This window comes from Chinchilla lanigera, unplaced genomic scaffold (assembly GCF_000276665.1).
Source record: "Chinchilla lanigera isolate Chin_1 unplaced genomic scaffold, ChiLan1.0 scaffold00036, whole genome shotgun sequence".
NCBI classification, from domain to species: Eukaryota; Metazoa; Chordata; class Mammalia; order Rodentia; family Chinchillidae; genus Chinchilla; species Chinchilla lanigera.
In genome coordinates this window covers 11,533,642-11,545,225 of record NW_004955437.1, presented here as the reverse complement: position 1 = coordinate 11,545,225, position 11,584 = coordinate 11,533,642, and the positions used below count along the sequence as shown (strand labels likewise).

General features: G+C 43.1%; 1 protein-coding gene across 5 annotated transcripts in view; it reads left to right on the top strand.

Moving 5' to 3' along the window:
• Pla2g7 (phospholipase A2, group VII (platelet-activating factor acetylhydrolase, plasma)) overlaps positions 1-10,975 on the top strand; it is a 43,692-nt gene extending 32,717 nt beyond the window's left edge. For all 5 annotated transcript variants that reach the window (XM_005389865.2, XM_005389864.2, XM_013517097.1 and 2 more), the window contains 8 exons: positions 1,170-1,263; positions 4,207-4,275; positions 4,885-5,005; positions 5,864-5,977; positions 6,947-7,038; positions 8,142-8,312; positions 10,048-10,196; positions 10,513-10,975. In XM_005389865.2, the coding sequence (XP_005389922.1) occupies positions 1,170-1,263; positions 4,207-4,275; positions 4,885-5,005; positions 5,864-5,977; positions 6,947-7,038; positions 8,142-8,312; positions 10,048-10,196; positions 10,513-10,655 (953 nt within the window). In that variant the 3' untranslated portion in view covers positions 10,656-10,975. The remainder of the gene's footprint in view (positions 1-1,169; positions 1,264-4,206; positions 4,276-4,884; positions 5,006-5,863; positions 5,978-6,946; positions 7,039-8,141; positions 8,313-10,047; positions 10,197-10,512) is intronic.
• The last annotated feature ends 609 nt before the right edge of the window (positions 10,976-11,584 follow it).

Here is an 11,584-nt window from a genome sequence, read left to right as displayed (position 1 = left end):
AAAAAAAAAAAGAAAGAAAGAAAGATAGTAGAAGCCACTGTCATCCTCCAGACCAAAACAAAAAAACCACAAATGTGGAGACTGAACCCTTCCTGTCACCTACCCCAAGGAACCAGCAGCCTCTCTTGCACCATTTCGGTGTGCATGTCATGAATTTCCTTGTTGCCTCTAACAGGCTTCCCTGTCCTCATCCGTGTGACCAGTAGGACCATGGGACAAGTGTTATCTCCGTCTTCAAAGTTCTCCCGCAAAACCACCTGCAACTCTTGGAATTCATTTTAACTTCCCTTTAGAGTTCTCTTAAGAATCACTTTAAAGTAGAAATGATGGCAGTACCCTAGCCACACATCTTAATAGTGCTGAATAATTTCTAAATCGCTGCTGTAATAATCATCACATTCATCTTCATCTTCATCACATTCATCTCCACCATGAAGATGGACACAGAGGGACAGGACTGAGAAAACAAAACACAAATACTTAAGAATAAAAATTATCACCACAATAGAGAAGTAAAGAAAGAGGGGATAAGATTCTCTATTTTTTGAGCCCCTGACTATGTGACTGGATGCTTTATATATTTTTAACCTAACTAAATAGAATTTTAACAAAAACTCTATGCAGTAGTTCTCATTTTGTCCTCTTTGTAGAAGACAGCCTGGAGCCCAGAGTGACATGCCCAAAATCAACAGCTAGGAAGTAGGAGAGCTGCATCCAACACCACCCTCAGCAGGAGGGCAGTGGTTTTTCCATGCTATGCCAGAGCTTGATGATGCATAGCAAGAGCGGTCTCTGATTCTCACATTTTTTTCCTCAGTGTAATGTTCCTGCAATTTAGTGGATGATTTGGTTTTAAAACATTGTCTTTCATGTTTTTCTAAAACCTCAAAATGGTCCTAAGCAGCTGCCTTCCTGAATACACCTGTAAGCAGGAAACTCATCCTAAGTCAAGAGCTGGCATTGAGAACTGTGATTAATGATTGTGTGGTGTGAGGAAGGGCACATGGCTCAGCTCTTTGGTTGGTGACTGTCCAGCAGCTGATGTTTGAATGCATTTACTATTAATTTATAAAAACATAGGTCTAAATGGTTCAAGGTTTTATGTTTTAAATTCACTGGCAACATCCAAGCCATGGAAAATGCTGACTGTTTTTCCCTGTTGTGTATAGGCTCAAAGACTGTTCCTGCAAAGTGGAATTCTCCTCTGAGGACTGGTGAAAAGTACCCACTAATTATCTTTTCTCATGGCCTTGGAGCATTCAGGTAATATTTGGAAGGACAAGTGGTTTTAGCCTCTAGCAGTCACTGAATACATTTTTCTCTAAAGAGAAGAATAGCAGGTATTAGAATTTCATGCTGCCTTTGTCCTGGGAAACCTAAGTTCTGGAAGTCCTGGCTTTAGTCTACTGCTCAGTTCCAGTTTGTGGGAATAAACTCCAGGCCAATGAGAGAAGAGGTTACATTTTTGCTGGTTGTCCTGCTGCATTATAATTATTTACTCTTGAAATCATTCTCTGTGCTAGTTTGGGTCTTCCAAGAAACAGACACCATGACTGGATGAGCTGTGAAGATATTTATTGAGAGAAATAAAGGCTAGGGAAGAAGGTGCAGGCAGGAATGGGCGGAGCTCTCAGATAGGGTGCAGGGATGGTGCAGGGCTGGACACCTGGACAGGAGATGGGGAAGGGAGAAGGATTCAGTAACAAAAGTCTTTGATTATAGCTCAGTCCTGAGAAAGACTGGCCAGGCCAACAGAAAGAGTGCTTGGTCCAAACTTGGTATTCAAAAGACTCGCCATCTTATAGGAGTGAGGCAGTGTTGGTACCCACGCTGGACCATGTCAATGGGAGCTTGTCACAGAGTAGCTTCATCTGATGGTGGGGATGGACACAGAGGGACAGGAGCTGAGCTTGGGTCACCTTTGCCCTCCGCAGCGTGATACCCAACAGGCAAATTTCTATGACAAGCCACACCCTGTCACAGATCTCAGGTGGGGATCTTAAGGTCTTTAGCTAGGATGAAGGTGGGTAGTAGCTGCAGTAAAGCGTTATACTCAGCTCCTTAATTGTAGTCTGGTCAGCTACTGGATTTCTTTCAGACTAGCAATTGGCAAACTGTATCACAGAGCCACAGGTGCCTGGCACCTATTTCAATAAATGCTTTATTGGATCACATCACACACTTGATTTCATTGTCAGTGGTTACCTTTGTGCTACAACAGCAGAGCTGGGTAGCTGGGACAGAGGATGCTCAGCCCACAATGCTAGAAGCACTGACTCTCTGACCTTTGAGAAAAGAGCTTGCCAATGCCTCAGCTGACCGCTTCCCTCTGCACGGTCCTGTGTCTCCAGCAATAGAAGAATCTCTCTTAGAAGTCTCCTTCTATTCTCTGCAGACACTGCCTACTGCAAGCAAGATGTGAGAACGAGGCTGTGCAAAGGGAAGGCATGGAGGAGAGATAGGGGTGCCTGATTCTGAACCACTTCATGCAGGCTGATTGATCAGTTCTACAACAGCCAGCATGTCCTAAGTATTTACTGTTTCAGTCAGGGCGTGTGGTAGCATCACTGTAACATTCCCTGAGATAAATAATTTAAAGAAGGAAAGATTTATTTTGGGTCATGGTTTCAGAGGTTTCAGTCCATGGTTGGCTGCTCCATTGCTTTTAGGCATGGGGTGAGGCAGAAACATCAAGGCAGAAGGGTGTGGCAGAGGAAGATGCTCACTTCATGGCAACCAGGAAGAGATGGGGAGGTGGAAGCCACAGAGGACGGGATGGGGTCAAGATTCAGCCCCCAAGCTCCCACCCCATGACTATTTCTTTCAACCAGGCCCTGCATGCCAGTTACCATCACCTCCAATAATGCCATCAAATTATGACTCTATCCATGGAGGAACCCACTGATGAGTTAGAGCCCTCCCGACCCTATGAGCTTACAAAACCCATCTCTAACACTGCTGTACTGGGAACCACACAAGCCTCATGGGGAAGAGTTTAGATCCAAACCCTAACCTTCTGCCCCTAGGGAGGAATGGTGGCATAGAAAGGAGAGATTATTTTAAAATCTTTCTACTCTACATTTTGCTCAGGATTCTCACTGGAAATCTAGCTTAAACCCACACCACCACCTGAATGCTGTGCTGCAGTGCAATGTCTTCCACCAGATAAACTAGTCCATCACCTTTATATTCAAAATCTCAGGGAATGGACAAAATGTAGACAGGTTCTTTGCCAAAATGTGACTCAAATGGCCTGTGGTCCAACTCCCAATAGTTTTCATTTCCCTCCAAGTCCTCCAAAATTGTGAATCACAGTGATCTTTCCTCCTTTTAGTTGTTATTCCCCAGTATTTTGTCACACAAAGGAAAGCTGACTAGCAGGCTACAAGCACTGAGGATGCATCCACTCCTGTGATCCTCACCAATGGGGTGTTGTACTCCATAGCATCACCTTTGCACAGAGAAGGAGAACAGCAGAACACACATAAGTGCCTGCCTGAACCACACAGCTAATAAGTGGAGGGACCAGGATTCAAATTCAGTGGTCAGCCTAGAGTCCCAGTCTCTGCCTCCCTACCTTCCTACAAACACTATCTTGTTAAACCCTTATTGCCTTTTTATAGGTGAGAACAAAAGTTCAGTAGTTACTTGAAATCATGGCTGGGAGTTTGCAGTGAGGATTTTGAACTCCAAAACTCTCAAAGGCAATACTTATAATCACTCTGCCAGGCTTTTGCAGCTTCAGAATTATGGGTGCCTTATCTATCTCACAGAGTAGCCACTAAGCCAGAGAATAGTACTAGCAGATAAGGCAAAGATAGGCTGATTGAGGCTGATATTTTTGATCTCTAGTTTTCAAGGCTGGTTATTTTCCAATTAGGTCTTATTTTCAGGGAAATACCATATGTGTAGCCAGCTCTCTTCCTGTCTTAGAGGGCTGTCCCATGTATTGTGAGGGGTTAGCAGTACCCTCTACTCACTAGAGGTCTATGGCATTATCCCCCAGATGTGTTCATGAAATCTCCTCCAAACATCATCAAATGTCCCCAAGGTGTAAAGTCAGGCCCTTTTGAGACCCAGAGCTCTCTTTTATCCCAGGGCATTGGCACAGGAGCCTAATGCCTGCCATGTTCACAATTTTCTTAGCAGACCCAGACTTGTAATCGTACCTGGTAATTTTGACGCTTCCCTCTTTTTGTTTTGAAGGACAATTTATTCTGCTATTGGCATTGAACTGGCATCTCATGGGTTCATAGTTGCTGCTGTAGAGCACAGGTACGTTACCTAACGGAGCCGGATTCCTTAGTCAAATACAAGGAATGTGGATGCCCATAACTATGCTTCTAGCTGGTGTACAAGTTTATAAAATCCGTTGATGGAATTTCCAGCTGCGGTGAGAACAAAAGGAGACTGGATCAGTGTGAAGACTTAAGAAAAACAAAATTTCAAGAGTGCTTATTGTATGCTGTGGACCCAGCTGGGTTATACCATTCCATTTATTTAGCCTTGACTACATTGCCAAAAGATTTCTGTTATTACTCTTGTTTAAGGGAGAGGAAAATGAAGGCAAGAAAGGGTATCTTTCCCAGAGTCAGAGGGCTGGTAAACAGCACATGCGATGTGATTTCAGAAACGAGCTTTCAGTGTGGTTAACAGTGCCTCCCAGAATCATGAAGACTGGATGAGTTTTTACCCGCAACAGACAATAAACTATTTTCCTAGAGCTCCTCTGGGGTCCTCTTTAATTTAAAATGAGATTCAGAGTGGGAGAGGAAAGAGAAGTGGAAAGATCAGGGGAAGCTGAGTCAAGCGTGGAGTAGAGGAACAGGGGTCACATGAGGACGGAAGGGTGTGTGTGAGCAACAGTATCTGTTTCTGTTACAGAGATGAATCTGCCGCTGCTACTTACTACTTTCAGGACGAGACTGCAGCAGAATCAGGGAACAAGTCTTGGCTCTACTTCAAATCCGCACACGTATATTCAGAGATGCTGCGAAAAGAGCAGGTACGAGGTTGACTACAGCTCAAGGCAGGGTGGCCTGTTGGCCTGGGTGTGGGGCCAAAGGGTGACCTCTGTGGATCTACAGTGACAGGGCAGAAAGTGGTGCTCCCGGGCCTCCTACTCCCATTCCCGAAAGGTCTGGCAGAAGAGCATGCGAGGAATACAACCCCTTCAGGAAATGGTGGCTCATAGTAAAAGCAAAGGCAAACACAAGAGTCCTGGGATGTAAAAGCAAATATTCAGAGTATTAAAATGTATAATTTGAGAATCTCAGGATGATAGAGCATAGATTCCTCCAACCCAGAGGCACTATAAGGAAGACTTCTTTTCAGATAAGCAGCATACAGTGGTACCAAGGGTGTGGGCCTTGGAATCCAACTGTCTGTCTGTCTGACACAGCGAGGCTCCATCCCTTGGCAACGCAGTGACCTTGCAGAAGGTTCCTCCTTGTGCTTCCGTGTGTTTTACCCATTAGAAAACAGTGAGTGGTCACAGCATCGGCCAGGCAGGGCTGTGGGGTAATCATGGGAAAAAGAGCACACTGGCTGCTTCTCTACCGTGGCGCTTTGCAAGCGGTGTGGCATTTAAGCTCATCCACATGTCACTGTGGTAGGTGTTAGTGGAAAATAAATGGAAGCCCAGAGAGGCTGTGTAAGTCCTCTAAAGTCACACGGGGGAAAGAAACTGAGTCAGGATTTGGACTGAGCTGCACTTCCCTGCAAAGTGGCTTCTGATCACTTTTCACGAAGACATTTCTAGTATTTAACAAACCGACTGTTTTTCCCACACGCACCCTCTGAACTTTAGAATAAGTGTCATCATCCTGGACTGTGTCATTTCTTTCTTGCTATAATCCTATAGGTACAGCAGCGAGCAGAGGAGTGTTCCCAAGCTCTCACTTTGCTCCTCAACCTTGATGAGGGAAAGCCAGTGGAGAACGTGTTGGATTTGCAGTTTGACCTCCAGCAACTGAAGGTGCGCTTTAAAAAGCCATTTTTCCTTTGACCCGCGCTTCATTATTACTCTTTGTTGTCTGACTCTCTGCAAGGTAAAGCATGATAAAGGGCTGCAACACACCCGCGCACACGCACACACCCATACAGGTTAAGTTGACAGCAATGAAGAATGCGTGGGGCTGAACTGGAAATTGTTAATAGTTTGGCATTGAAAACTGGCAATGTCCTTATAGTTTACCTTAATCCTTCCAGGGAAAGTATTACTCCTCCTTGGACAGCTCCCGCGTGTTTTTAAGCTTCATCTTGAAAAGTTGACCCATGTTTTAGATATAGTTTGCAAAGAGGGTGGGAAAATATGAGACAGGGACTGAGATTGGGTGTCGGCTGCGATGATGGAAGTTGCTCTCAGGGGACAAGGAAGAGGGGGCAGTCCCCAGCCAGCTCCTCTCTCCTGTGTCTGTCCCTGGTACTGTGGACCCTAGGCCTGATGCACCCTGCCCTGACTAACTCCTAACCAACCTTCAAGAACCGAGATAGGTACTGGCTCCTCCAAGAAGCTGGCCTGGACCTGTGTCCATCCACCCTGGCTGGGCCAGCTGTCCCTCTCCTGGGCCCTGGCTCCTCTGTGCTGCCTTGCATGATGCTTCTGTATCACTCCCTCCCCTGCAGTGCTGCAGGACAGTTAAGACCCAGCAGACTAATAGGCAGAGTAGGAGGGATGAGACAGTACTAGCACTGGCATTTCAGAAAACCGTAAACTACATAAATGTATGTGTTAGTGTGTGTGTACATATAGTGCATATATAGTGTGTATATGTGTGTGTAAAACATAAATGTGTGTATGTGTATATGTACCTTCTATTTTATAAGAAAGCAAAGTACTTATCCATGCTTGTGCAATGCACAATAATTGTATGATTGACAAAGTCTTTATTTTTCTAGCACCATGTGAGATAGGTACCAATTTTTATTACGCTTTTTCATACAGGGCTCTCTTGATAGAAATAAAACAGCAATAATTGGACATTCATTTGGTGGAGCAACAGTTATCCAGGTCCTTAGTGAAGACAAGAGATTCAGGTAAGAAAATCGGTGGAGAGAGCTAGAGAACAATAAAGTATTGGAAGAGGGGGAATGGTAAGGGGTATGGGATTTAAATGTTTTATCAAATTCTTAGTGAAGAAAGGATCCTTTAGGGTACATAAGTTTATTCTCTGCCCAAGAAGAAGCTGTCCACTTCTGTTCTTAAAAACTTCCTGGACTCCTATATATTTTCCTCCATTATCCTTATTTATCACCTTCAAGATTTAACATTTTCACTTAGAAATTTATACACCTCTTTTCAGTGGCGTAACAATTGTGGTAACAATATTGCCATCCTACAGCATCCCCAAATTTCTCCAGAAGGCAGGACATTTTTTATTAACCCCACCCCATACTCCATCTCTAAAGTGGAGCTGGATCTAAAATTACACAGATATTTGGGCAGGTGTTCTTTGAACTAGCAGGAACATTTCATCCTTGAAGTATTTCATCTCAGGCTAATGAGATCATATAGAACCCACTAAATAGAAAGTGAGCAGGACTGTTTATGAAACTTCACCTTGAACTTCTTAGAAATCTGTTTCAGCATAAGGCAATTCTCTTCTTTTATCCTTTTACACATCAGGCAGATTGTCCAAAAGGTCAGCAAACAACAAAAACTTACTTGTAGAAAGAAATTTAGTTACATTGCCAAATGGTGTTTTTCTTCAACCCCTAGATAGTTGTTCAGGTGAATCACATTTAACATATAAAGCAGTGGGCCCCCTTGTTACTCTTGAACAAGTGTAAAAGATGCACTATGGCACTCCAAAAGCTCTGATACACAAGGAACCATGCACTTAGCATACTTTTTCAGACACCTCACAGTTTTAGGGAAATGACTGCTTATTCTGACAACAACAGAAAAAAAATGAATAATAAAAATTATTGAGGAAACATCTTTATGATTTGCAATTCTAAACAAGCTGGCAAGAAAATGATTGTATAATTCCAGGCTTGCTACCTTATAAAGATAACAATACCCCTCTCACACTGCAGTCTGATACCTCCCAAACACAGCTAGCTACCCCGTAACAAGCTGGCATGGTGGGAAGTCCTGTACGTGGGCCAGGGCATAACCTGCCAACTCATATCTGCAGGTGTGGCATTGCCCTGGATCCATGGATGTTTCCGTTGGGTGAGGAGGTCCATTCCAAAATCTGTCAGCCCCTCTTTTTTATCAACTCTGAATACTTCCAAAGTGATGATGATATTGCAAAATTGAAAAAATTCTACCAACCTCACAAAGAAAGAAAAATGATTGCAGTCAGGTAAGTATCAGTTACTTATTTCATCATCTGAAACAGCAACTTGAAATTTGGGATAAATATCAGCAGATGTCATTTGATAGCCGCTGTAGAATTGCTAAATTGGTTGTTGAGACTTTCAGGGAGGAGAATATTAGACAATCAGTGTCTATGCATGTTTACACTTATTCCTTTAAAACAGAAATTGCTTTCAGTTACGTTAATGTGTGCAGTGCATGTACTGCTAACTTAAATTTGCATTAGGATATACACTATGCTTATTAGACATCTGAACATGGCTATACGTTTTGGAAAGTGAGATGGGAGGACCAAGTATTCTGTCATCAGGCCAAGCTAGGAACTCTGAGGTCAAATCATCTATTGTGTTTTATTTTTCTTTTTCTAAAATTTATTTGAAGAATAAAAGAAGGAAAACGTATTCACAAACAGACATCCATTTACAAAACAACAGCATAAGAACAATACAAGCAACACAGAGTTGCAGACAAAGTGGTGGGAAATTAACAATTGTTGTTGCATTAAGTACTGTTATCTTCAAAGTGGTTTTTCAGGTAAACAAATAGAGACATGCAAGACTGATCAAATAATTAATCATTAACTGTTCCTTTCAGTAAAGCAATAGAAGTCAGTAGTAATTATGTATGTATATATATTTATAGGATAGGTAACATCTATTGTGTTTACACAATAGGTAAACACAAGTTTGCAGATGTCCCAAGCTCTCATAGGATGTCATCTTTTTTAACACCCTATCCAGGGGTTGCATGGAACCAGAGCATGCACTAGAATGGGACTTTGGGGGAGGTAGGGAAGGGTCTGGGTGGTTCAGGTGAGGCTTTGAGTTAGCTCTTCCCTTTGTGCACGCTGATTCTAAAGCAGAGACAGCACAGCACTCCCAGCCTTCCTTCAAATCCAACCTACTGCTAGGCTCTCCCCTGATGTTCCCTTTTCTCCTTGCTGGAAGCCTTGAAAACGTAGCCTGTGCTCGCTGCTCATGCACCCCTGCTCAACCCTGGCCTTAGGTCCAGCTTCCTGAGCCGGCCACTACTGTGGCTGGTCTTCCCCCTTTCCCCATGGCTCCTGCCCCATGGGCTGCTGCCACCCCCCTCTCCTGTGCCCTGCACCCTTCATTGCACCCAGGCCTAGTCTCCTCATGGGCTTCCCTCAAGCTGCTGCTCTCTACTCCCTCCTGACTCTTTATCTTGATGTTTCTGATGCTCAAGTTGTGCCTGGACTGTAGGGAAGAGGTTGCAGGTGCCAGGTGGCCAAGGTCTGGGTCTCAAATGAGTAAAAGAAAGCAAAGAGAAAGAGCTGCAGGGAGGGGCAGCCAGATGGTTTAACCTTGAGAACTGGGAGGTCTGGGAGAGCACAGAATTCACCTGACGCCAAGCGGAAACACTTCGGAGCAGACGCTCTTGCCCTGAGCTCAGGACCTCCACTTACCACATGCACCTGCCTCCCCCGGGGATAGTCTCAGCCATTAAAAAGCAGGAAATATTTCTTCTAAAACCAAAATGGCAGGACTCTTTGAACTGTTTTCTAAAAGGGAGAGGAATAGGCCCTAAGATTCCTAAATAACAACTTTAACCCCCAAGTACATCTGAGGAGATCAGATTACAAGTTTTGTTTCCCTGATTTTCAGTAAATAGGCCAACCAGGCCAGTATCTTTCCTACACCCTAACTACAACAATAATTGTATTAAATAATGTGCATGTGAATGTCTCTTTTCTCTTCTAGGGGTTCACTCCATCACAATTTTGTCGACTTCACTTTTGCTCCTGGCAACTTAGTTGGACAATGGTTATCACTAAAAGGAAAGATAGACTCAAAGGTGGCTATGGACATCTTCAACAGAGCTTCATTAGCGTTCTTACAGAAATATTTAGGTAAGAAGCAGGTGTTTTCTCCATGATCTGAACTGGATGGTGTGCTGTTTAGTCTCATTTTAACAGTTTGTAGTAGACTTACAATATCTTACCGCTGTGGACATTACAGATCATAGAAAGCACGTCTGTCTGTAACAGTCGAATCTCTCTGTGAAGCTGGGGTGCCGTGCCTGTTGTGGTACTTGGCTCATTTCCCGGTGGTTTCCTGCCTCTGCTAAAGCTGCCCTCCGAATGTAAAATGTTTAAATCTGTAGTGCCACCTAGAGGCCCTGGACTGCTTAACGTTTCACGATTACTTCCATTTCGTCTTTTCCAGGACTTGATAAAAATTTTGACCAGTGGAACTCTCTGATGGAAGGAGATGATGAGAATCTTATTCTGGAAGACAGGTTTGACGTGGTCACCCTAAGCACCACTCTGCAGAGCTCTACGGAAACAGAGAAAGGGAATCTACGTTAAAGGCAGTTTTTAAAAAGGCTCTTTGAAAAGCCATCTCAAAGAGAGAGAGTGCGTGTGTGGAGAGACTTCCATGTGTTTTCTGAAGTCACTCATATTTTAAGACATGGGATGTACTGTAAAACTGACAAAGGCTTGAGTTAAGAAATTTTGCCTTTAAATATAAAGAAAGAGTGAAATATAAAAAAAATCATACCAATTTAGGTTGTAATTTTACTAAGATGATCCTTTTTTTACTGTCAATTAAAAACCGCTTTAACAATATTTTAAAAGTGTGTATTAAATAAGTAAAATGGCAATAAAAATGTCTCAATGGCCTAAAATTCCCTAAACATAACGTTGTGTCTTTCCTCCTAAGTTACGAGCAGTAGAGTTTAGCAACACATTCTAGGTAGAAATGGCTATACTTCTCTTTGACTTTTGGTCATGGTAAGAAAAATTAGATGGAGTTGATAATGAAGCCATAGCTCCGCATGTGTGTGTGTGTGTGTGTGTGTGTGTGTGTGTGTGTGTTTTAAAGAGAATAAATAAAACAATAAAAACAATACAGAATTTCAAAACAAGCTGGTAGGAAATTACCAATGGTTATTACATTGCATATTGTTATCTTCAAAGTACTGCAGACCTGCTGATGGCCATGAAAGGAGGAGTGGGCAAGGGTTAGGAGGGTTGGGGCCAGGACAGGGGCAACAGAATAGAGAAAGTGGGTTCCTTGTTTGCATTTTTAATGTTTTATCTCTGATGCCTTCTATTTACTGAACAAAGGCACCACCAGTGTTGAGAGCTGTGGGCAATGCCTGGGGACTCCGGCCTGTGGAGGATAACAAAGGAAACATTCAGAAGTATAATTTTCTTCATTTTCCCCACTAATTTTGAGTGAATATTTTCAATCTTTAAAATTCTTTTTTTTTTTTTTTTTTTTTTTTTTTTGA